This window comes from Rattus norvegicus, chromosome 2 (assembly GCF_021556685.1).
Source record: "Rattus norvegicus strain SHRSP/BbbUtx chromosome 2, alternate assembly SHRSP_T2T, whole genome shotgun sequence".
NCBI lineage: Eukaryota > Metazoa > Chordata > Mammalia > Rodentia > Muridae > Rattus > Rattus norvegicus.
The window spans coordinates 169059877-169086414 of NC_141535.1; the positions used below are offsets into that span (position 1 = coordinate 169059877).

The 26538-nt window shown below is 37.6% G+C and overlaps 1 protein-coding gene, 1 non-coding gene and 1 pseudogene across 2 annotated transcripts; 2 read left to right on the plus strand and 1 right to left on the minus strand.

Moving 5' to 3' along the window:
- Positions 1-6780: 6780 nt before the first annotated feature.
- Tdo2 (tryptophan 2,3-dioxygenase) lies at positions 6781-24763 on the minus strand. The gene is given in 12 exon segments (NM_022403.2): positions 6781-7361; positions 9835-9925; positions 11355-11434; positions 12667-12724; positions 13832-13943; positions 16611-16718; positions 17709-17895; positions 19094-19221; positions 20897-20967; positions 23375-23465; positions 24359-24464; positions 24690-24763. Coding segments are annotated over 12 exon segments (1221 nt in total). The 5' UTR covers positions 24725-24763; the 3' UTR covers positions 6781-7207.
- On the plus strand, positions 10590-10696 carry Rnu6-492 (RNA, U6 small nuclear 492). The gene has a single exon (XR_015678485.1). It is a non-coding gene; the product is annotated as a U6 spliceosomal RNA (small nuclear RNA).
- Positions 11007-11087, plus strand: LOC120101232 (small nucleolar RNA SNORD113/SNORD114 family; annotated as a pseudogene).
- Positions 24764-26538: the final 1775 nt, after the last annotated feature.

Below are 26538 nucleotides of genomic sequence, written 5' to 3' on the forward strand. Positions count from 1 at the left end.
CTTGAAGCAATCCCACTAAAATCAGGGACTAGACAAGGCTGCCCACTCTCTCCCTACTTATTCAATATAGTTCTTGAAGTTCTAGCCAGAGCAATCAGACAACAAAAGGAGATCAAGGGGATACAGATCGGAAAAGAAGAGGTCAAAATATCACTATTTGCAGATGACATGATAGTATATTTAAGTGATCCCAAAAGTTCCACCAGAGAACTAGTAAAGCTGATAAACAACTTCAGCAAAGTGGCTGGGTATAAAATTAACTCAAATAAATCAGTTGCCTTCCTCTATACAAAAGAGAAACAAGCCGAGAAAGAAATTAGGGAAACGACACCCTTCATAATAGACCCAAATAATATAAAGTACCTCGGTGTGACTTTAACCAAGCAAGTAAAAGATCTGTACAATAAGAACTTCAAGACACTGAGGAAAGAAATTGAAGAAGACCTCAGAAGATGGAAAGATCTCCCATGCTCATGGATTGGCAGGATTAATATAGTAAAAATGGCCATTTTACCAAAAGCAATCTACAGATTCAATGCAATCCCCATCAAAATACCAATCCAATTCTTCAAAGAGTTAGACAGAACAATTTGCAAATTCATCTGGAATAACAAAAAACCCAGGATAGCTAAAGCTATCCTCAACAATAAAAGGACTTCAGGGGGAATCACTATCCCTGAACTCAAGCAGTATTACAGAGCAATAGTGATAAAAACTGCATGGTATTGGTACAGAGACAGACAGATAGACCAATGGAATAGAATTGAAGACCCAGAAATGAACCCACACATATATGGTCACTTGATTTTTGACAAAGGAGCCAAAACCATCCAATGGAAAAAGGATAGCATTTTCAGCAAATGGTGCTGGTTCAACTGGAGGGCAACATGTAGAAGAATGCAGATCGATCCATGCTTATCACCCTGTACAAAGCTTAAGTCCAAGTGGATCAAGGACCTCCACATCAAACCAGACACACTCAAACTAATAGAAGAAAAACTAGGGAAGCAACTGGAACACATGGGCACTGGAAAAAATTTCCTGAACAAAACACCATTGGCTTATGCTCTAAGATCAAGAATCGACAAATGGGATCTCATAAAACTGCAAAGCTTCTGTAAGGCAAAGGACACTGTGGTTAGGACAAAATGGCAACCAACAGATTGGGAAAAGATCTTTACCAATCCTACGACAGATATAGGCCTTATATCCAAAATATACAAAGAACTCAAGAAGTTAGACCGCAGGGAAACAAATAACCCTATTAAAAAATGGGGTTCAGAGCTAAACAAAGAATTCACAGCTGAGGAATGCCGAATGGCTGAGAAACACCTAAAGAAATGTTCAACATCTTTAGTCATAAGGGAAATGCAAATCAAAACAACCCTGAGATTTCACCTCACACCAGTGAGAATGGCTAAGATCAAAAACTCAGGTGACAGCAGATGCTGGCGAGGATGTGGAGAAAGAGGAACACTCCTCCATTGTTGGTGGGGTTGCAGACTGGTACAACCATTCTGGATATCAGTCTGGAGGTTCCTCAGAAAATTGGACATTGAACTGCCTGAGGATCCAGCTATACCTCTCTTGGGCATGTACCCAAAAGATGCCCCAACATATAAAAAAGACACGTGCTCCATTATGTTCATTGCAGCCTTATTTATAATAGCCAGAAGCTGGAAAGAACCCAGATGCCCTTCAACAGAGGAATGGATACAGAAAATGTGGTACATCTACACAATGGAATATTACTCAGCTATCAAAAACAATGACTTTATGAAATTCGTAGGCAAATGGCTGGAACTGGAAAATATCATCCTGAGTGAGCTAACCCAATCACAGAAAAACACACATGGTATGCACTCATTGATAAGTGGCTATTAGCCCAAATGCTTGAATTACCCTAGATCCCTAGAACAAACGAAACTCAAGACGGATGATCAAAATGTGAATGCTTCACTCCTTCTTTAAATGAGGAAAAAGAATACCCTTGGCAGGGAAGGGAGAGGCAAAGATTAAAACAGAGACTGAAGGAACACCCATTCAGAGCCTGCCCCACATGTGGCCCATACATATACAGCCATCCAATTAGACAAGATGGATGAAGCAAAGAAGTGCAGGCCGACAGGAGCCGGATGTAGATCTCTCCTGAGAGACACAGCCAGAATACAGCAAATACAGAGGCGAATGCCAGCAGCAAACCACTGAACTGAGAATAGGTCCCCTATTGAAGGAATCAGAGAAAGAACTGGAAGAGCTTGAAGGGGCTCGAGACCCCAAAAGTACAACAATGCCAAGCAACCAGAGCTTCCAGGGACTAAGCCACTACCTAAAGACTATACATGGACTGACCCTGGACTCTGACCCCATAGGTAGCAATGAATATCCTAGTAAGAGCACCAGTGGAAGAGGAAGCCCTGGGTCCTGCTAAGACTGTACCCCCAGTGAACTAGTCTATGTGGGGAGGGCGGCAATGGGGGGAGGGTTGGGAGGGGAACATCCATAAGGAAGGGGAGGGGTGAGGGGAATGTTTGCCCGGAAACCGGGAAAGGGAATAACACTCGAAATGTATATAAGAAATACTCAAGTTAATAAAAAAAAAAGAGAGTAATTGTGGCTTCATAGAAGGAATTGGGGAGTGATCCATCTGTTTCAATTTTGTGGAATAGTTTGGATAATATTGGTATGAGGTCTTCTATGAAGGTCTGATAGAATTCTGCACTAAACCCGTCTGGACCTGGGCTCTTTTTGGTTGGGAGACCTTTAATGACTGCTTCCATTTCCTTAGGAGTTATGGGGTTGTTTAACTTCGGTACCTGGTATCTGTCTAGGAAGTTGTCCATTTCCTGCAGATTTTCAAGTTTTGTTGAATATAGGCTTTTATAGTAAGATCTGAAGATTTTTTGAATTTCCTCTGAATCTGTAGTTATGTCTCTCTTTTCATTTCTGATTTTGTTAATTTGGACACACTCTCCGTGTCCTCTCGTTAGTCTGGCTAAGGGTTTATCCATCTTGTTGATTTTCTCAAAGAACCAACTTTTGGTTCTGTTGTTTCTTTCTATGGTCCTTTTTGTTTCTACTTGGTTGATTTCAGATCTGAGTTTGATTATTTCCTGCCTTCTACTCCTCCTGGGTGTATTTGCTTCTTTTTGTTCTAGAGCTTTTAGGTGTGCTGTCAAGCTGCTGACATATGCTCTTTCCTGTTTCTTTCTGCAGGCACTCAGCGCTATGAGTTTTCCTCTTAGCACAGCTTTCATTGTGTCCCATAAGTTTGGGTATGTTGTACCTTCATTTTCATTAAATTCTAAAAAGTCTTTAATTTCTTTCTTTATTTCTTCCTTGACCAGGTTATCATTGAGTAGAGCATTGTTCAATTTCCATGTATATGTGGGCATTCTTCCCTTATTGTTATTGAAGACCAGTTTTAGGCCGTGGTGGTCCGATAGCACGCATGGGATTATTTCTATCTTTCTGTACCTGTTGAGGCCCGTTTTTTGACCAATTATATGGTCAGTTTTGGAGAAAGTACCATGAGGAGCTGAGAAGAAGGTATGTCCTTTTGCTTTAGGATAGAATGTTCTATAAATATCCATTAAGTCCATTTGGCTCATGACTTCTCTTAGTCTGTCTACATCTCTGTTTAATTTCTGTTTCCATGATCTGTCCATTGATGAGAGTGGGGTGTTGAAATCTCCCACTATTATTGTGTGAGGTGCAATGTGTGTTTTGAGCTTTAGTAAGGTTTCTTTTACGTATGTAGGTGCCCTTGTATTTGGGGCATATATATTTAGGTTGAGAGTTCATCTTGGTGCATTTTTCCTTTGATGAATATGAAGTGTCCTTCCTTATCTTTTTGGATGACTTTTAGTTGAAAATTGATTTTACTTGGTATTAGAATGGCTACTCCAGCTTGCTTCTTCTGACCATTTGCTTGGAAAGTTGTTTTCCAGCCTTTCACTCTGAGGTAGTGTCTGTCTTTGTCTCTGAGGTGTGTTTCCTGTAGGCAGCAGAATGCAGGGTCCTCGTTGTGTATCCAGTTTGTTAATCTATGTCTTTTTATTGGGGAGTTGAGGCCATTGATTTTAAGAGATATTAAGGAATAGTGATTATTTCTTCCTGTTATATTCATATTTGGATATGAGTTTATGTTTTTGTGCTTTTCTTCTCTTTGTTTTGTTGCCAAGACGATTAGTTTCTTGCTTCTTCTAGGGTATAGCTTGCCTCCTTATGTTGGGCTTTACCATTTATTATCCTTTGTAGTGCTGGATTTATAGAAAGATATTGTGTAAATTTGGTTTTGTCATGGAATATCTTGGTTTCTCCATCTATGTTAATTGAGAGTTTTGCAGGATACAGTAACCTGGGCTGGCATTTGTGTTCTCTTAGGGTCTGTATGACATCTGTCCAGGATCTTCTGGCTTTCATAGTTTCTGGCGAAAAGTCTGGTGTAATTCTGATAGGTCTGCCTTTATATGTTACTTGACCTTTTTCCCTTACTGCTTTTAATATTCTTTCTTTATTTTGTGCGTTTGGTGTTTTGACTGTTATGTGACAGGCAGTGTTTCTTTTCTGGTCCAATCTATTTGGAGTTCTGTAGGCTTCTTGTATGCCTATGGGTATCTCTTTTTTTAGGTTTAGGGAAGTTTTCTTCTATGATTTTGTTGAAGATATTTACTGGTCCTTTGAGCTGGGAGTCTTCCCTCTCTTCTATACCTATTATCCTTAGGTTTGATCTTCTCATTGAGTCCTGGATTTCCTGTATGTTTTGGACCAGTAGCTTTTTCCGCTTTACATTATCTTTGACAGTTGAGTCAATGATTTCTATGGAATCTTCTGCTCCTGAGATTCTCTCTTCCATCTCTTGTATTCTGTTGGTGAAGCTCGTATCTACAGCTCCTTGTCTCTTCTTTTGGTTTTCTATATCCAGGGTTGTTTCCATGTGTTCTTTCTTGATTGCTTCTATTTCCATTTTTAATTCCTTCAACTGTTTGATTGTGTTTTCCTGGAATTCTTTCAGGGATTTTTGTGATTCCTCTCTGTAGGCTTCTACTTGTTCTCTAAGGGAGTTCTTCAAGTCTTTCTTGAAGTCCTCCAGCATCATGATCAAATATGATTTTGAAACTAGATCTTGCTTTTCTGGTGTGTTTGGATATTCCGTGTTTGCTTTGGTGGGAGAATTGGGCTCTGATGATGCCATGTAGTCTTGGTTTCTGTTGCTTGGGTTCCTGCGCTTACCTCTCGCCATCAGATTATCTCTAGTGTTACTTTGTTCTGCTATTTCTGACAGTGGCTAGACTGTCCTATAAGCCTGTGTGTCAGGAGTGCTGTAGACCTGTTTTCCTGTTTTCTTTCAGCCAGTTATGGGGACAGAGTGTTCTGCTTTCGGGCGTGTAGTTTTTCCTATCTACAGGTCTTCAGCTGTTCCTGTGGGCCTCTGTCTGGAGTTCACCAGGCAGCTCACTTGCAGCACAAAAGTTGGTCTTACCTGTGGTCCCGAGGCTCAAGTTTGCTCGTGGGGTGTTTTCCTCTGGTGTCAGAGATGTGTGCAGAGTGCAGTCTCTTCTGGTTTCCCAGGCATGTCTGCCTCTCTGAAGGTTTAGCTCTCCCTCCCACAGGATTTGGGTGCAGAGAACTGTTTATCCGGTAGCTCCCTTCAGGTTATGGCGGTGTCTCAGACGCAGTAGTCCTGCTGCTCTTGGGCCCTCCTCTACGGGAACCCAGAGGCCGTATACAGTTTCCTCTTGGGCCGGGGATGTGGGCAGGGGTGGGCAGTGTTGGTGGTCTCTTCCACTCTGCAGCCTCAGGAGAGGCCACCTGACCAGGCGGTGAAGTCTCTCTCCCACGGGGTTTGGGAGCAGAGAGCTGCTGCGGGCCGGGATCCGCGGGTTTGGGACTCCCAGGATGCTCAATTCTTACATGTGAAATGTCATTTATTTCCATATAATCTAGGCATCTTCTATATGCTTTAGTCATTTCTAGGTTAGCCGTGATAAAAGAACACAATGCATGCTCTTATTGTGTAGAGGATACTGACAAAACATCTGCAAAAATACTGTACTTCTTCTTTTACATATTAGAATTTGGTAAGTAGACAGATCTACAATGCAGAGCCTAACGCACAGAGGGTCCCACTTTACATGCATAAGAATGATCCTTACGGTGGTTAATTGAGACTAATTTATAGTTTGCTTTTTTCAAGAACTTCCTGCTTATTGGAAACAACTTGTTAACTCTAATTTTGAACCTTTAGAAAATTTACCCAATATTTTGTAGTCTCTCCCGTATCAACAACTTAGCTCAATGCTATCAACCGCCAAAATAAGGTTGAAAACAAAGGCTAAGGAGCCTGATATAAACTGTAGGCATCCCAAATGAACATGATTTCTGTTTACTCCATCGACATGTTTAGTAAGTTGGAAAGATCTTTTCTTCCAATTGAAGTGCTACCTATTTCTGCAGCATTTCTATGTGTTAGCGCTGACTACATCCTTGTGCAGCCTTTGAGCAGGAGAAAGTGTCAGAGTCAACAGTGTAAGGAATAAAGTGCTCTATGACAGCCAAAAGTGACACAGAAAAGAGAAGAACATCTTCAAAATGTATCAAGGGTAACATTCTGGGAGCTGAACTGGCTCCGTGGTATATTTCTTGAGTGCCTTTGAGTTCTGGGAGCAGGTGAAACAAAATTATAGTATCCCCAGGTTAAGCTTCAGGTAGACTTTTGTCACTGCTCGTCAAAATTCCCATCAAAAAATAAGATTCCCATGTTTTGCAAGCAATGCGCAGACAAAAACTAAATTTATTAATTAAAGATTCATTTGAATAAATTTTGTACAGAAGAATAGTATTTATTGCATCTATAATATAAAAGAACTGCTCACCAAGCTTTATAAAGTATGAAGCAATAAGGAACTAATTACTTAAAGTGTTTCTATGGAGGTAAGTGTCAGGGTAAATTGAGTTATAACCAGAATACATCATATGTATGATGATGCTAACATTTTACCAAGTTATTTTTATCATAATGCTTAATCTGCTTAATCATACATCATCATGATATGCGAAATCATAATTTTTTCCAGGATTGGACCACAACATCACGTCTCTGAACTACAAATATAAATATGTTACACCAATCACATATTTGTAAAAATTTATAAAATAAAAGTCGACTGGGAATCCTGTAGCCTGGACTGATGTTCAGAAAAACTCAATCTGATTCATCGCTGCTGAAGTAGGAGCTGTCGCTGTACTCAGCTGTGTAAAGGAACTTGTGAATGATTGGATTCATCTTTGGTATCCAGTGTCGGGGAACCAGGTACGATGAGAGGTTAAATAAATCCACGAACACCTTGTACCTGTCGCTAGAAACATATACACGCAGACATGTTAGATTGTTGATATAAAAAGTGTCTTGCTTCACATTTCTCTTCAAAATTATATCACACAAATAGCTAATATTCAACATTATATCTTATAGTCATATATATTGTATACAGGTTGGTTTCTAGGTAGCATTGGTAAATATTATGCATATTTTAATCACATCCAAGATTAATGTTTATAGATAGTAACGTGCTTGATTCAGACCAGAGTGATATAATTATTGGGCTATTTTATTCGTGTAGATGAGGCTGTGTCCTTATTTCCTATTTGTTCAAAGATTTGTTTTTATTAATTAAAAATATATTTATGTTTATATGTATATGCATGTGCTTGTAGGTACTGGTGAAGTCAGAGGTGTCAGGTATCAAATCGCCCTGGACCTGAAATTACAGGTGGTTGCAAACTGACTTACATGTGTGTTAGGAATCAAACTCTAAAGGAGCAGTAAATATTTCTAATTGTTGAGGCATAACTCTATGCCTCTCACTATTCACTGTAAAAGGGTGGTATATAAAATTATACATTTAAAATAGAGAGTTCTTAGTTACTCATTAAAAAATATTTCCTAACTGTAAAGTAACTATCATATAACTTCTACGAAGGATTGATAAATCTAAAGATCATCTTGGCTTCATTATACATATGTATAGACTGCTTTTCATATGAAAATTGTTTTTCTGTTTGTTAGCCATCTACTTGAATGGATAGTTTTAAAGTAGCAAACCCTGGTAAAGCTTTATAGCAGAAGAGCCCTTGCCTTTGAAGTCAACTAAACCTGGACTGGAATCCTTCTTCGGTCACTTATACACAACATAGGGGACCATTCATATGAAGCTAATGAGGGGAACTCTCTAAAGTAAAGCCTACAATGCTTCCTATGGCCAGGACTTTGTGAAGATTAAATGAGATAAGGCTACACTAGAAACACTGTCCACATTCATTATGTCTGTGACAGTGTTGTACTATGTGCTCCTTTTGTAAAGAAACCATTGACTATTTTTTTTGCATATAGAATTCATTTCCAAGGGAAAATCAACATGTATAACAGTGATGAGAGTTTCAACTTGCATATTGTATTCATTATATATTCTGGTAGCGAAGTATTGTAAATATTAATATTACACAAAAACAGAGCATGAACATGAATTTCCCAGAAACTCTGCTACCATGATTTAAATCCTTATTTACACTGACCTTTTCATTATAGACATTAGACAAAAGTCAATCTGTGGGTAGCTGAAATTACTTTTAATATAAAACAGGTATATGAAGAAACAAATTATTTTACTTGTGTAATTTATCTGGCAAAGACATTAGGTGAATTAATGATGACATTTTTCGTCTAATTGAAATTTGACCTATAATCAAACATAGACACTTATACTTGCCCGCCCCCAAAAATACCCTGAAAAGCTTTAGAGAATATTTCAGATGAAAGGACAGAAAGAAAATAAGAACCAGAAGATAAGTGGGGGAAAGACCATGGAATGGTATTTTCTGGGAATGGTTCAGCCACTCAATTCATGAACCTGATGCAACTATGCTTGCTTGCATCAAAATTGCATGAAAATTGGTCTGTGAGCAGATAACAGATGATGGACAGGGATTCCAGAGGCTTGTCAGCCTCTTCTCCCACTGAACTAATGGTTACTGATACACTAGAGGTATTGGAGAATCACCAACAGCAGCAGAGTAACCACTGTTAAAACCACCAGGCTCCAATGGAGAGTTCCAAACCCAGGGTCAAACAGGTGCCCTTGGGTAAATGGACAGGATCTCAAAACAAATAAAGTCCATAAATAAGAAAATGGTACTTGTAGGGAAGAGAGTAGGTTTATACAATAGAAAGGGAGGGAAAGAAAGGAGGATAAGGCATAAGAATAATCAGAATACATGTATGAAAATGCAAAGAATACATTTGGTTAAGAAACAAAAATTTGAGCTGGAATTAATTGAAGATGTTTCTTCCCGGATATAACAACTACTGATTCCTCCATTCCGGTGGTGTTCAACCTTCCCAATACTGTAATTCTTTAGTATAGTTCCTCATGTTTTGGTGACCTCCAACCATAAAATAATTTTTGTTGTTATTTCATATCTCTAATTTTGCTACTGTTACAAATTGTAAGAAAATAACTTTTCTTGGATGATGACCCCTGAGAAAGAGTCATTGGGTCATGACCCACAGGTTGAGAATCATTGCTCTATACCATTGCTGATTCAGCAGCCACTGATACCAGACCACTTTTCCACACAGGAGGAAAATGGAAAAGTTCTGTGACTGAGGTTTTTATATTATTACCTTTAGTTTCCACAGGAATATTGCCATCTAACTAGAATGTGCTGTTAACAGTTCAGATAGAAGCAAATGTAACTTTTCCAAAATGATATTCATAGACTTGTAGATGCCAAAATTTGCAGATTTCTGCTGTGATGAGAAGTCTGACTTACCTCACAGTTGAGCGCAGATAATAATAGCCTGAGGATCCCCCAGTGCCAGCCTTGCTGCCTAGCATCCTGTGCACCATGCACACATGATTATCTAGGCAAACAGACAAATTACTGCATGAGTATTTTTCTGCCATTAGTTTTACAGTGCTCTAAAACCAAAGGGTTGGTAATGATTATTGCTTCAGCAAAGACTGACACCTTATCACTTAGCCAGATGGAAAGGTCAACTATGAGTGCCAGATGAGACCATCAGGTTACCTAGCACCCCTGTGGCTTAGGCTATGCACATTTTAATTCACTCTTCATTGCTTATGGCCAGTGAGCCCAGTAACTGAGAGGAAGAGACTCAGAGTGGCTTTCATTTTTCCTCTGTGGGATCCTTCTTCCAGGAAAAAAATAAAAATTAAAAAAAAATCAGTAGAAGTTGTACACTAGAAGGTTATCATGTTAACTTATACAAGGCAAGACCCAGGACAGATTGGGAAACTAGGGATAGAGAGCATCCTGAGGCGTGAGATAGAAAATATTGTATGCCTTTTATCATTTGGGCCATGTTTTAGTAACATATGCATGAACATACAAAGGGAGAAGGAAGGGAGAATGTGCAAGGAAGAAGGCACCTGATAGAGAGGGAATGAAAGAGAAGTTGATGGTACAATGACAGCTGAGTATGTAAATGTCCTAATGAAACCCATTATTTTAAGCACCAACCAAGTATTAACTAAAGGCTAAATTTTGTTTTGAAAGGCATTAGAGTGCTCGCTTCGGCAGCACATATACTAAAATTGGAACGATACAGAGAAGATTAGCATGGCCCCTGCGCAAGGATGACATGCAAATTCGTGAAGCGTTCCATATTTTTTACTCCGTTGGGACTGCAGAATTGAGACAATGAAATTTTATCTAATATAGTAAGAAGTTATCTTGATAGAGCAACAGTAGCCAGTGGTTTATTGTGACATGTATTGAAATATAATGTTCACTGAAATTATTCCAAATTAAGAGTGTAAAATGACAGAGATAGTGATCACTACAAAATATTCTGTGAAGTTTAAAGTTCACTCAAGGACCTCAAAGGAAGGTTTTTATGTTTTAAATGAAATCTTCTTAGCAGTACTAGTGATCAGCTGCTCAATAAACGCAGCACAATTTAGAGACTGGGGGGATGATGTTGGATCATTGATGACCATAAAAGATGTAGGAGTTGTCTGAGACATGCATGATGACCACAATATTGCCAGTCTGAGATCCACATCATAAAAAAAAGAAAGGCATTAGAATAGGATTGAGATATTATATATTAAAACTGACAGAACGGGGTTGGGGATTTAGCTCAGTGGTAGAGCGCTTGCCTAGCAAGCGAAAGGCCCTGGGTTCGGTCCCCAGCTCTGAAAAAAAAAATGACAGAACAATAATTTTCTTTTCATTCTAGAATAAATTAAATCATCTTTTCAATCCCTGAAATGTCTTATGGTAAAGGCACAGGGTACATGTGAAGGACTTGACAGACAAGGACTTACATCTCCATTTGGTCATGAGTGTGTCAATGTCCATAAGTGAGGTCAGCAACTGGAAAGGGACCTGGAATCGAGGCTCCTCCCTACAAGAAACAACAGTAGAAAGTCTCTGATTAAGAAAATCCAGTGCATCAAGACAAACCAGAGTGTCTGTATGTTAGTGTCTGTGATACTTAAGAGCTGTACTATCTTAGGATTGCCATTCAGTCACTATTCAATACCCAGTATTTGTGTGAAGTCTAGAAAGTTCCATGTAACTTATACATAATTTATATGAGGTAACCAGCCAAAATTCCTGCCTAATATGGTCTTATTGAAAGAGATATATGTTACAGTAACTTATATAGAATGCTGACAGCTATCAAATGCTTCTTAGCAGATAATAAACTGTGCAAACAAAGATGATTTCTATGTCCCCTAGTGTATTGAAATTTCTTTTTTCATTGAAGCCATAAACATTCTTGATACATATTGTACTTAGGGCAACTATTTATTTTGAGAGGAGGAACAAAAACTAAAAGATTTTGTTTCTGCTGATCCTGAAGAAACAGATCCAAAAGAATTTGCAAAATTAAACTATATATATATATATATATATATATATATATATATATATATATATATATATAAAATCCAGTGCATTAGTCTCCAAGGAGAAGATGAACACTCAGCAGAACCTGAAAACATTTTAGACATTAAAGGTGATTTTATATAAAACCACTGACCAAGCAGACTATTCTTTGTAAGACATTTTCCTTGACATACTTTTTTAATTTTAGTTTTCGTTATATTTTTCTTATGCAGAGCATGTGCATTCTGTGACTGGAGAACCTTTGGATGGGAGACAACTGGAGGGAGTCAGCTCTCTCTTACCTTGTATGTTCTAGGAATTAACTCTGGTTGTCCAGCTAGGTGGCAAGTGCCCTTACCCACCCACTGATCTAACTGGCTTCAAATTTTCATTTTATAATATAGAGAAATCTATGACACTATCTTCTAATAAAATAATAATTTTGCAATTGGGCTTCTAAGAAAAGACTAGCTTTGATCTTTTGGGGCACTTAATAACTGACACACAATGTTTTCTATAAGTAAAATACATTGCATATTTGTCTACTCATGCATAGAAATGGCCTAATGCATGAGTAAAGACAGACTTGTTATTTAAAGTAATGATTTTCAGTGTTTTCCCCAAAAACTAAATGACTAAAAAAACTAAATTAAATTTTGATTGCAACATATAGACTGTATCCTTGACATCTCCATATCCACTCTTCAATTTTACTTCCACTTTTTGTTATAATTTTCTTTTTACCTGTAAAAATATATCATCAGTGCTCCCTGGAGTGCACGGTATGACAGTCGTCGTTCACCTGTAGGAAAAGCAGGAATTTTTCAACATTAACGTTTTTTCTTGGTGCTGGGGATGGAGTCCAAGGCCCTAGCATGCCTAAGCTAAGGACTTTTAGCACTGATCTGGAGTGCAAAGCAAGTTACAACTCAATATGTAGTAAGACAATCATTTTAATTTGAATTATCATATTAGCTAAATCTAATGTGTGTTTTCAGAGAAAGGAGCCAATATTAATTTAAATTTTTATTCAGTAGCTTGTACTTGTACTGTAATCTATAGTTTTGAAAATAAAATTAGTGTATTATCTATATTTTAATACTATACATATATTTTATTTTAGATTCTCAAATATGTTAAGTGCTATCTTAGGAAAACATGATAAAAAGAATATGTAACTCCCATTATACATGTATTTTCCAGTCACTCTTCAAAAAGTAACCAAGATTCACTTCATTCCCTATTTGAAAGTGATTTGTTGTTTGTCTATGTTTGATTCATTTGTTTGTTTTAGATGTGGTGGTAAACATCTGTAATCCCAATACTCAAAAGTTGAGGCAGGAGGATCATGGATTTAAAGCCAAACTGGAGGCACCTAATAAAATCCTATTTGAAAACGAACCAAAAATTGTTGTTTTGGTTTTGCGTTTGTTTGTTCTAATTTATATAAAATTAGTTTTCTAGGCTGCGGCCTGTAAGCTAAAAAAAGTGTTCTGCCCTCCATGGTGAGAATAAAAGGTTAGCCATACTTCACTGAGACTGTAGATAACGGAGGCTAGCGACTGATGCTGACGTCATGCCGCTGCTACACTCCGTGCTGAATGATAAAAATCTGTCTGTTTTGAATAATCCTAAAAGCTTTCTGAAGTGCTTTACAATTGCAGTTTACCGAGGTACTCTGTCTGCATATAGGATGGAAATGTTTGCTAGTGTCCTGTAACTCCACTGAGCAATCAAGATGGTGAATATAGGGCTGTCAGGCACAGTGCTAACCATTTCTCACTTCTCTGAGTAGATAAACAATTTTACCTCCTTTCTCCCAAGTTAGTCATGATAGACAGACTTGTGGCCTATCTTTGTCTGCATGCATATGCCCTTGAGGTCTAAGACCCTCAGTCAGCACATTTACCTTTACTCAGAAGGTAGTCATGACGCTTCTCATCGAACAAGCAGAGCAGCACCTCTTTCTGCTTCCGGAACTCTGCCATCTGTTCCTCTTTTTCTTCAGAGTCCTTTTTCGCCTTATGGGAAAATATTGTTTTAATCTTCCCCACCAGGGCTCAGATCGCTGTTTTAGACTGCTTCTTTCAGAAGAAATAGACTCTCAGCTTATAATAAGTGTGTACCTCAAGTGTTAATCTTAACACGCAATAGTGCAATACCGAAGATGCATCTAACAAGTAGGACCCTTCCACGTACTTACTGATCTCTCATGTTCTTTGTGTTTAAATAATTAATAATGCCAAATACTCTTGAGAAAATCTAAAATGAATAATGAGTGCTATGTACTAATTTTATTTTAAATAATTAATAATGCCAAATACTCTTGAGAAAATCTAAAATGAATAATAAGTGTTATGTACTAATTTTATTTTAAATAATTAATAATGCCAAATACTCTTGAGAAAATCTAAAATGAATAATGAGTGCTATGTACTAATTTTATTTTAAATAATAATAATTTATCATAGAGATAATGCCAGTCTTAGAAAATATTACTTCTTAATCGGAACAAATATTAATGCTATTTAAATTCTTTAAAATGCTTTGATTGGTTGAAGAAATTCTGCTTTATCTGCCCACCCTCCAGTTCCACTTGCAGTTGGTTATCTGGATGGTGGCAGAGCAAACACCCCAATTCTCCTCAGTTCATCAGAGCAAGTGCATCGGGGGTGAGAGCCTGAGTGAGTTACTATTACCAATGATTATTCATTTATTAAGTAAATGCTCACAGAAAAGTAACAGGCATAAAAATTGTGAGCAAAAACTGAGTCGTCTCACCTCAAAAATATTCCCTTATAGGAACAGGATGGAAGGCACTTTGTCACGCAAGCACAGCGTTTAAACTATAAACAACACTACACAAAAATAGAAAAATCATCCCAGGGAGTGAGGGCAGCCAGAAGGCTGGCAGAGATGGAGCACTGTGCCTGCCGAGAAACATTTTGAACTGAGAGGATTCAGAGCACTGAGCTAGCTCAGCTAGTGGGAGCAGCACAGTGAGGTTAGCCCATGTGATAAATGAAAGCTTTAGGTTTGTGCTATGGGGATCTATCCTTGTCTTGAAAAAAAAAGAGCAATGGAACACAAGATGTTTTAGGCAAGAGGGAGAGATCATCAGATTTGCATTTTGGAAAGACAATTATGACTGCAGCAGAGAGAATAAACTGGAAGGCCTACGGTGGGGAAGGGATGGCAGTCAAGGGACTTTCACTTTGGTCTTGGTGATAGGTATTACAAAAAATGAGAGAGCTATTGGAAGATAAAAAGCTGATTCAGCCACTCCTCAGAAACATTTTTGAGGGACTGGAGAGAAGCTAAGGGACATGGTTAAGAATAGTTGTTGTTACCCATGATTCCGTTCCTAACACCCATATACATGTTCACTCACAACTCTCTGAACATTGAGGCCCAGGGATCCAACACTCTCATTTGAACTTTATGGGCACCATGTGGGGCACACGTGTATATGCAGACAAAATACTCATACATATAAAAATGAAGTAAGTAAATCTTTAAAGTTTAAAAAGAAATCATTGTAGAAAAAGAGTTGGAACAAGGACCACACCTAGGTGACTTACTTGACAGTTGAAGGCTCTTGGGAGGAAAACATACTTAACTCAGGGAAGACTGGGTCAAGGTGAGTACTCATAGGAGGGAAATTTTCTACTTGATTTTCTTTTCTTATTTTAAGAGGATCAGGAGAACATACCAAGTAGAACATTAAATGTATGATCTGAAATCTAAGGGGACACTCAAACTTAAGTGTTTGAGAATCACTGGTGAATACCTAGAGTTGAAGGAGAAGGTAAGGTGAGAAGTAAAGAGCTAGGGAGAGAAGACCTAGAGAATTGGTTGTGGGCATGATGCATGTCTCTGGGCAGTTGCTATGGTTGAGAAGACTTCTTGGACATATGTATGTGAACGCCATTTGTGAATGAGAAAGTACCAAACCAGGGCGATGAAAGCTTCATGGGGAACAACGCTGTAATCCAACATTATCAAAATGCTTTAAAACATGAATACATAAACATAATCCTTGGGAAGACATCCTTACTTTACATTTTGCCTGAAGGAAAAATTATGCAAGAAGTATTTTTTTGCCACAGAGGCCTACCGTTTAAATAAAAGTTGAACCTATATCACATGCCTTTGTAGTACAGGGTTTAAGAAGCCATTCTCAAGGTGGCAAAGCTGAGTGGTTACAGAAGTTGCATCACAAAGACAGGGTGCAAGACCTGTATTCTAAAGAAAATTTGGAGACAATCTCATTTAAAAAGTAACTATCAAATTGATATTGTCTGTAGCCAATGGAGAGGACCTAGCAAAAACAATAGCAAAGGAATCCATATGGGGTTAAATATATTTGCCTAGTTGCTCTCTTCTGTGACTCTTGGTCCTTGAATTGATCAAAATATACAATTTTCAATTATGATAAAATATATCAATACCATGTAAACAATGTCCATTTACAACAGGTTAAAAAAAACTCTCTTTGTAAATGAAGGTCTTAGTTTGGCATTATTTTTACACTTGTGGAGAAAGTTAAATCAATCATGTAATACACAGTCCAAGAAGATATATTTATAAAAGGAAAATTATAAAGAAAATTATGAAAATGACAGATAATTTATGGGTTAAATTTCTAATTCTTTCTTAGTAAGTTTATGGCATGAATTCATAGTTACCTGAATCTTTAGGAACTCCTCTTCCAGACCCTTCAAGATATTTTTTTCAAACTTTCCCCAGAAATTGAATCCATGTGGCTCTAAGCCAGGTGTGCGTTCCAGCCATGCCTTAGGTAAATAATTATTTAGGTGAATGCCTAGGAAATTTAAACTTTTAACATCTTCATAATTTTAAGAAACATGTTAGCTTACTTGTAAACCTTTTTCTCCTTCATTGTGTTAATTTAGAAAAACACAAATATACTTTGTCTACTATTTTACTGTTTTACTAAATTATTAACCATGGGAAGATGTAAGTTCTTTTAACCACTTAGCCATCTCTGGACCCCTTCCTACAATCATTCTAACATTGCAAATGACCTTGAAGCATAGAAATCAAACTGACTTTATACACACCTATTGTTTGTTTCTTAACATGCATATAGTTTTGAAATCAGCTTTTTATTCATTTTTTTCTCCATCTTAATAAGTTCTTTTATAGTATGTAGACAATAGTAGCCTAAATTCACACAACACTCAGGAGATTAAAGGAATGCTAATTCACTCGAGAGAAATTTTAATTTCTAAGAGTAAAGTTTAGTGATAAAAATCAAGACAATTCTTGTATTATACGATCATAAAAAATCAAATTAACCATCCATAAACACTTTATAAATTCCCAGAAAATTTGAATAAGAAGGGAATTATCATGACAAGAACATTCCGGTGGTTTAATTAATGAAAATTCTCAGTACAATTTTTCAATTATGTTATATTTCAGAGAACCAAAGTTGATTGAATAATCAAACATAATCAAGGCAAGGAATCAGCTAATTGTATATTTCTCAATAGGAATATTTGATAGAATAATTTAATGAGATGATGTAGTTCTTAGATAATGAAATACAATTATATAAATCTTGCTGAATTTCTCAGTAAGATTCTTAATATTTTAAATGTTTCAGTAAGCTCAATTACAAGTCTAGTAGGTTTTTTATCTGTCTTTGTTTATCATGAAAGCAACACCATTTTGATAAGAGTGTTAGACTTCTAATACAACAAACACTATCCTACAAGTAGGTTGGAGTGCTACTTGAGAGGCTGCTCATGTGCTCTTACCTCCACCAGCTGCAATAGCGTCTGCTCCTGCTCCGATTTCAGCAGCAGCTCATTGTAGTCTCCTTCAAAGTTATCACGATAGTGTTTCCTGTTGTAAGGGACTCTCAAGCTCTGAAGAACACCTATCTTATTTTCTAGCAGCCGGAACTGAAGACTCTGGAAGCCTGATGCTGGAGACAGGTACTCTCTGAGAAGGGAAGAAAAAAGCAAGTTTGAAAAGATGAGATTTTTTTTTTAATCATTGTAATGGTTTCTTCTAAAAAAAATGGTTTGTCAGAATATCTGTCAGGGGCAGACAGGCAACTGGACTCTACATGAGAAACTTCTTATATAAATAAGAAAAATGAATTATTTAAACATCATTGTCACTGTGGACCAATTTGAAGTTGGTTAGAACTTTCAATAGTTATGAAATGTCATATATTTTAATATATAATATATTGTAGAATGTATTGATTTATAGACATAATATATAACTTCCCACTAGAAAACATTGATTAAATATACACATAAATAATAGTATGCATTTATGTATCACTTTTTCTTCCTAAGAAAAAGACTGGTGAATATTAGGAAATTGTGTTTTCCACAGTGTCAAATGATTTTATACAGATATTTTTTAATCCTACCTACCCATTCTAATCATGAATGTCATCATTTAACCTCCTACCTAGATGGGTGTCAGTGAGATAAAACAACTACAAACACTGAAATACTGCCAGACCCAGTCAACATGACCAGAGATGTTACTAAACCATCAAAACTCTTATATCTTCTAAATCCCCTAAGTGATGTTGAGATTTTAATTTCTTAGCCACTACCACAAATAATTCAACTTCATTTTTTTACTATGAATCTTATTTGAAGTTTTGCCTATTATACAGTATGATAGATTCCTTTTAAATTAATTTTAAATTGAGAAATTTTCTTATTTAACTTTAGAAAAAAATTCTTGCATGTGTGCATTTTAAAGATGTAAGACCATATTCAGATGTACATATGAACACACAGACATATACAGGTGGCTTTGTGTGCTTAGGAGGTTAAAGCTAAAATTGACAGCATATAATGAATACTGATATTTTAGTTGTCATTTTTATTTATATATTACTGATATTTCTCATATTTTTATATCATAAGCTTATTTAAGCCATTTCACATCTAATAACCTTTGCTATGAAAAACAGGACACATGATGATAAACTGAAATTAGTTGTTCAACTAGTTTTGAATCTAAAAATAAGTCATGGAATGTTTTTAACCACTTCTGAAGTATTTGTGATCAATGCTCCAAGTTTCCCTCAGATGCTAATAGAAAGGACTTCTTTCATCCCACACATGTTCTTCTTTTACAGAACCAGGATGAGATACTGAGAAGCACACACCTGAAGTCATTGAAGTCCAAGGCAGTCATTGTTTCCAGAACCGAGAACTGCTGTACCAGGAGCTTGAAGATGACCACCACACGGTGCATCCGAGTCATCACCTTGAGCATGTTCCTCTCATCCCTGACCTGATTTTGGGATGGTGGAGGATGAAATACTGAGTAGTCAGTTGGATTTAGAGAAGATATAGATTGGGAGTAACGATGTATTGCTATCAGTCTTGTGTAAACACTAACAAAGACATTTGGAACTGAATTTTGCCATAAATATTTTAAGATAAAAGCAATTTTGAGTTACATGCAAGAGATTACTACAAACTGGATTTTTTAAAAAATGAAAGTAGAAAATTAAACAGACACAGCTAGAAGGTGTACAGGATGTTATGATATTAAGGTCCTGTTCCCCAATTTGTTCTTGATCTGTCTGTAAAGAAGCCATGGACCAATTGCTGGGTGGGACTTCTGGTTCCCTGGAGGCAAGCAGATAGGGAGAGTTTATCATGCTTCTGATAGAGAAAAGGAAACCAGCCATGTGAGACCTTGTGTGGAGTGACCAAAGAGGTTGCTCCTACAAGCAGGCAGTCAGGGGTGTTTAGCAGGGACCAGATATAACTGAACACCTAAAGTTTAGGGCAGGTAGAGTGGTGTGGTAGAGTGTTGTGGAGCTAAAAATATTGATAAGGACACACCTTTCAAGGAGGGAGATAGTAGCACCCAGCAATTGTGTCAAAAGGCAAGTTGAATTTGAATAAATTGAATTCTCTCTCTCTCTCTCTCTCTCTCTCTCTCTCTCTCTGTGGGTGTGTGTGTGTTTGTGTGTGTGTGTGTGTGTGTGTGTGTGTGTGTGTGTGTGTGCCTTTTATCTGTAGATTCGAGGGGTGGGGGCTGGTAGTGAGGTCCATTCTTGGAGCTTTGGCAGGGTAGCAAAAGCTACATGCAACAAGAAGCTATCCAGGAAAACAGCGTTCACTAATTTCAAAGCATGTTTCTGCTAGTTTTGTTTCAGAGAAGAAAGTGAAGGAAACTCTTTCTTTTAGGAGAGGATTAGATACATATATAAATCACTTCATCTATTCTTCAGAAAAGCCTAGGTTGTCACTGACAAGTCAAGGTCTTGTAGTCACATGAGAGGAAAGGAGAAAGTGGAAAAGAGAGATAGAGGGAAAGAAAGAGGGGGAGGCAGGGAGAGAGAGAGAGAGAGAGAGAGAGAGAGAGAGAGAGAGAGAGAGAGAGAGGGAGGGAGGGAGGGAGGAGAGAGAGAGAGAGAGAGAGAGAGAGAGAGAGAGAGAGAGAGAGAGAGAGAGAACCACAGCTCATGGACCAGAAACTCAGATATGGGATGTATGTTTTGAGCTCAGGATAAAAAGGAGATGGGAGTGGGTATCTCAGCTGCACTTCTGACCCCTGGGGGGCTGTTTGGGCTTCTCTCATCTTTTGTCTTCCCACTCTTTCCTCCCTCTTTCAACTCTTTCTCTTCCATGTCCCTCATCCAGCCTATCTTGCCTTCTCTTCACCTATCTTGCCTTAAGTAATACTGACTAGAAATAGAGTTCAGTTACTTGTTATAGGATTATCACTATTTGGGCTTGCAATCTACCCTGTTTATAGTAACTTAAAGAGAAAAGTGAGTCTTTTAAAGGGATTTGAAGATTTGAAATATATTGATACTTCTCAGAAAAAAAAAATCTCCAAAACTCTTGAGTCACTTAATTATTTAAATATATATTAAAATGCTAGCTTCATACCTTGTAAATGCTTTTAGGAGATATACAAAATCAATCAGCTTAATAACATTGGAACTTACATGGCCATTTTGAAAAATCTCACGAACAGAATCAAGTTCCCAGAGAATTTGTTTAAACCAAAGTTCATAAGCTGTAATTTTAAAAAAGTCAGTTAGAAAGTTACAAGTACCCTTTCAATATAATTATAGGGCAGATACATATAACAAATAAAAACAAAACAACTTTAAAACTAATAAATGTGAGCATGAACTCACGTTAGAAATAAACATTTAATTTTTATTATCTCTAATTTTTGAATTTCTAATATACTGGGTGTTTTACTTTAACTGGTACATCCATTATTATGAGTGACCCCTCCTTATAAACAGAGTTCTTTGCGTCTTTTAGAATAACACATACAACCCATTCTCACTTCCTGCCTGGATACCTGCTCCTCAGTGTTACCCCTCCACAGAGTTGAACAATTTTTAACCTCGATGAAAACCGTAAGGTCTTACATTTTAAACGAGTGCTTTGTTGTTGCTGGTTGCTTGCTTGCTTGGGATTTGCTGAATTTGACTGTTCTTTATTTGAACAATTCTAGGGGGCCGTGGGTGGTCTCAAAGCAGAAGAGGAAGCAGACAGTTCCAGGATCAAACAGTAACTGTGAAGCCTCATGCTAATCACATTGTGAGTTCCGGAGGCTCCTGCCTTTAAGTGAGTCAGCAGCTCTGAGAATTCCTGCTTCAGCTCAAAGCCACTTTGAGCCTGAATTCTATCACAGCATTTCTTCTGTGGAACATAAGTGGGACTTGTCCCTGAGAATTGGCTTTTCCATTCTATGGAGTCACCAAGCAATACAACTGATATTGAAAAGTGCTACAACCTAACCAAGAAGAAAATGTATATTAAGGGTCAAAATATCTGGTTACTAAAAATGTCATTTGGGATAAAGAACTGACTGGATCTTCTTTAATACCTGCTATTTAATCCCTGTCTACAGTCACCAAACAGTTATCTTTCTTTAAGTAGGAGCTAGTGTTTCATATTCTTACAATTTATAGGAACAGTTCTATTCACTGTGTTTCCAGACTAGTAATAGCAAGTGAAATGATTCTTTCTTGTTAGATTGTCCTTCATATAAGTATATAAACCCCGTAACATTTTTTTTCATCTTAGTTGTCTATTTTTCTTTCAGTAATCAGCACAACGCTTGGCACTAGCTGTTTACTTAATGAATTAGTGAATAATGTCATCAGTGTAGTAAGTAGATGATCACAAGTGCTAACAATCTGATATCCCTGGTGCACACCATGTGGTACCATTCAATGGATAAAGGCTATATCTGTGATAATTAGGAAAGTAAGCTCAACTATAATTTTCCAGCTATGCTTAAGAATTGGGGAGGTCTAATTTTTATATTTGGGTAATGAGCAAATCAAATGCTTGTTGATCAGTTTGCATATCTCTTTCCAGGTCAAACTTTGTGTGGGTAGCTCTGTGAGCCACTCCCAACATGCTGTAACCAAAGTGCAAAAGACTATAAAACCATGATGGCCATAGTCTGTTATAAGCTTACTGCATGTTAGACTCCAAGTGGTTACTGAGCATTATTTCATCTTGTTGGCATAGAAACAAATAGGAATGCAGAGTAACTCCTCATTTGGTGTAGGAGGTCTTAATCTGACTAAGATTGTGTAATTTGCACCAGTAGAGAGGAGACTCAAATGTATCTTTGCGTTCCATTTATGCTGATCAGCTAGGATTCCTTTCTTGCTGATTTCTGCTTTAGCACAACCCAATGAAAATGCAAGATAAAACAAACAAATGGAAGACAGACATAATGCAATGTGCCAACTCTTTCCAATCATTAATTTCTTCACTAAAAGGGGTTTCTGATGTTAGTAACCAAGGGTAGTAAGAACTCATTTGGACAAAGGACAAGAACTCATCAGAAGAGAAAAGTATCAGAATGTGTAGAATAGATGAGAGTTCCTGAACAGACACACAAAATCACATGGAACTGACAACCATACAGCAAGCATTCTTAACATGCGTGAAACTGTTCATGACATCTTGGAGAACCAGGCCCTTCTGAGAACACAGACGCTTTACCTGAATACCACTACCCAGAAATAAGAAATCTGAAAAATATTACCAAATATAAAACTATATGTTATTGCTTGATATTCAATTTTTATAAAACTACATGAATTTGTAAAAAAAATATTAAAAAATTATGGAAAGCCAGGTTTTCAGTGCTCCATGAAAAAAAAAAAAGACATCTTAGCTTGTAAATCCTTTGTGAAAATTTGAGAGCCAAAAGGTCTCTCTTGAATGAAGGACGAAACGAGGAGATTAGTACAACTACCGGGCAGGGAAAGGAAGAAAGATGAGAACGAAAGCCCAGAGAGACTCCTGGGAGGTATCATAGGACGAAATATCCTCATGCGTATCTAACGGCAACTCCTCAGTCTGTTATGACCCTACAGAGCAGACAACATTTTCACTCTTGGTGACAAGTTATTGCAAAGTTGTTCCTTACCCTTGCGGCTTACCTTGGTGAGTTATAATAAAGAGGTGCTCGTCGTGGATTTTATTCCCTTTGATTTCACTTTGAAGTTCTTGTGCATTCAAAATCTTCTCCAACTTTAAATAAGAAAATAAGGAGATTGATTTTAAGATTTCATCTCTTGGGTTGTGGACACAGACATTAACACGAAGCAGACTGCAGTTCCGGAAAAAGTACCTCAAAGTCCAAAACTCTCAAACTGCAATCTGTTTTGTTTTTCTCTTAAATAGTAAATGAGTTTCATCAAAAAAGAGTAGCCTAAACTTGTGATCTCAAGAATAATCATAGTTACATTCTTCTCCAAAATATCCCATGCGACAGTACTGTCCTCTCAAATGCCCCTGTTCTACAGTGAGTGTGGTGGGAAGCTAACCGTTTGCTTGCCCAGCTTCAAGTCTGCCACACTTTCCTTTCCTTCCCCTAAAAGTCTTCTGGTAGGGTTTACCTTCTTTCTTGATTCATCCTTACAAAACAACCAAAAAAGGATATGAGAACTTTAACCATTTTCTACCTTAAATTTATACTCTGAAGACTGACCATAATCACCTCCAAATTCCTGGTGGAAAACTGTATTTTATTTACTAAGGATTTTGACAAAGTTCTGGGAACCTTTAACATTCCTACTTGGTAATGTGGAATTTGCAGACTTCCTATAGTGATTTGGGCTTCTGACCACATCTTTTTTACATGTGCTGAGCAGAGCCTGTCTGCTATCTACATGGTGTTTTATCTTTCACAATCTTCTATCCAGATACAGAACTTTCTGCTCTGGCCGCACCTCTTCTAGGAAGGTAGATTTCACCCGTTAACTTGCTAAAGCAAGTTTGAAAAGGCACAGATATGAATAGAAGGGTCTTAAGTTTCAGAAAACTATTGATGATTGAAGAAAGATAGGCAAGTGAAAGACCAAGGAGCCAATTTAGTGACTTACAACAGCAGCTTACTCCAGTGAGGTCATGCCACCACCTACCTGCAAGTAGTCCCCATAGATAAGTCCTCCTTTGCTGGCTCTGTTTACACCAGTTTGAGCTCCGTCTTCTTCATTGTCTTCCATAGATAAGTTTTTCAAAGTATATCTGCAGTTTGAGCGAATGACATACAAAACAAAACAAACAAACAAAAACAAAGCACAGTGACCATAAAATAAGAAAGCACAATTCTGTTACTAATTCTGTTTAGTTTATTAATAAGTGAATAGAATAATAAGAGGCAAGGAGTTGACTTTTAAGTCCAGAAACTTAACTGTTTATAGGCTAAGGCTAAAGAAAGTCCCTTCCATTTAAACAGAGATAAACACTCACCCTACACTGTTTCCTGAAAATGGGCACCCACTCATGGTAGTGATGCGTCCCAGGAGCACACAGGTTTGCTAGGACACAAACAGTATCAACCTTCCCAGATATTTTCGTGCTTGCCTTTTATGTATCCTGATTACCAGACACAGCCAATCAGCACCCAGCTTACACTCTTAGCCAGGATCTCATCCGTACTGGTTCAGAACTGAACCTCGGTAACTCAAGGGTGGATCTGTGTTGGGCACAGCTTGTTTGCTGGCAGGGTGAGCCAAATCGAATCCTCTAACTTGCCAAGTTGAGCTTTTATATCTAACATAGAAGACATCAGATAAATCAATAGAGGCCAAGTCCATAGACATTTACATTTAACTACTTAATTCCAACAAAGCTTTTCTATCAGCATAAGAATCCTTAAAGAACATGACATCATAGACAAAAGTTTGATTTCTCCCGGTGCGGTAGTCTTCCAACTTCTGAGAAATAAGAATTGGCATGTCCTTGGCAAATGAAACTCACTAGAACTCGCTGTGCATATGAGAGCCACACCCAGCCTGTATTAGAATTCATCTGGCTTAGCTTTTTCCTCATAACCAACAGCATCACCCTGTACCAATCTTAAGCATTTATGCTCAGCTGAAGCCAACGACAAGGAGTGATCTATCCATGCCGGTGACTGGTGCAAAAAAAAAAAAAAAAAACCAAAAAAAAAAAAAACCAAAAAAACAGCAGTTCCCACTTGCCTACAGTTCTGAAAGATGGCAGCCGTACAATGACCTTTCTAGAAATGTCACGGGTGCTTTGAATTCTGTTGAGCCAAGACAGAAGTTCTTTCACTCTGCCCATAGTCTATTTGCACTGCTATTAAGAACTTGACACAGACAGCGTTGCCCACTTCTCCCACCGCAGAAGAGATACTTCAGCTTTAAGTTTGTCAGAGTAATCAGAAGCCAGAATCTTTCTAGGCTTATCTCTAACTGTAATTGGATAATATGAAAAAAAAACCGATTTAAATTTTATAGTAACTTCCTCAAGAAACAAGGCTTTGAAATTTTGTAATTTGGTAGAATCCAAAGCACATTTAATTCTCTATGACTGTTTAATACATTTAAATATTTAATTGATAAATATTATAAGATAAGGAAATGCTGTGTTACTGAAGAACTTGGAAATCACCAAACTCCCCTGGTCCACCACCAGCCTTGCAAGCTTTGTGTTCTGACCTACTCATTACTTATATATGAGATAGGCCATCACATCGGGAAGGGTATGTTCACTGCTCCCTTTCATGATGTCCTGGCCCAGAGGTCTGAGTCAGAGAATGCTTGACTGATCCAATTCATTGGCGTAGATTTTAACTATGTAGGTACACAGATGAAAGCCAAATGACGTACTTCACTTTCTTTAAGGCTTTTGTGCTGCAAAGCACTTTTACATACAGATCATCATACTAATACAAAGGGAAAGAAAGGTGCTTTTACTCTATAAATTAGAGAAAATAGATATTTTTATTTTGCAATGTTTTTTTTGCTTTTTTATTGGACATTTTATATATTTACATTTCAAATGTTATTCTCCTTCCCCCATCTCCCATCCTACCTCTCCACCTCCATGCCACTATGAAGATGTTCCCACTCCTACCCACTCACTCTTACCTCAACACCCTGGCATTCCCATACACTGGGGAAACAAGCCTTCACAGGACCAAGGGCTTCTCCTCCCATTGATGCCATCCTCTGCTACATATGCTGCTGGACCCATGGCTCTCTCCATGTGTACTCTTTGGTTGATAGTTTAGTCCCTGGAAGCTCTGGGGAGGGGGTTGGGGTAGTTGGTTGGTATTGTTCTTCCAATAGGA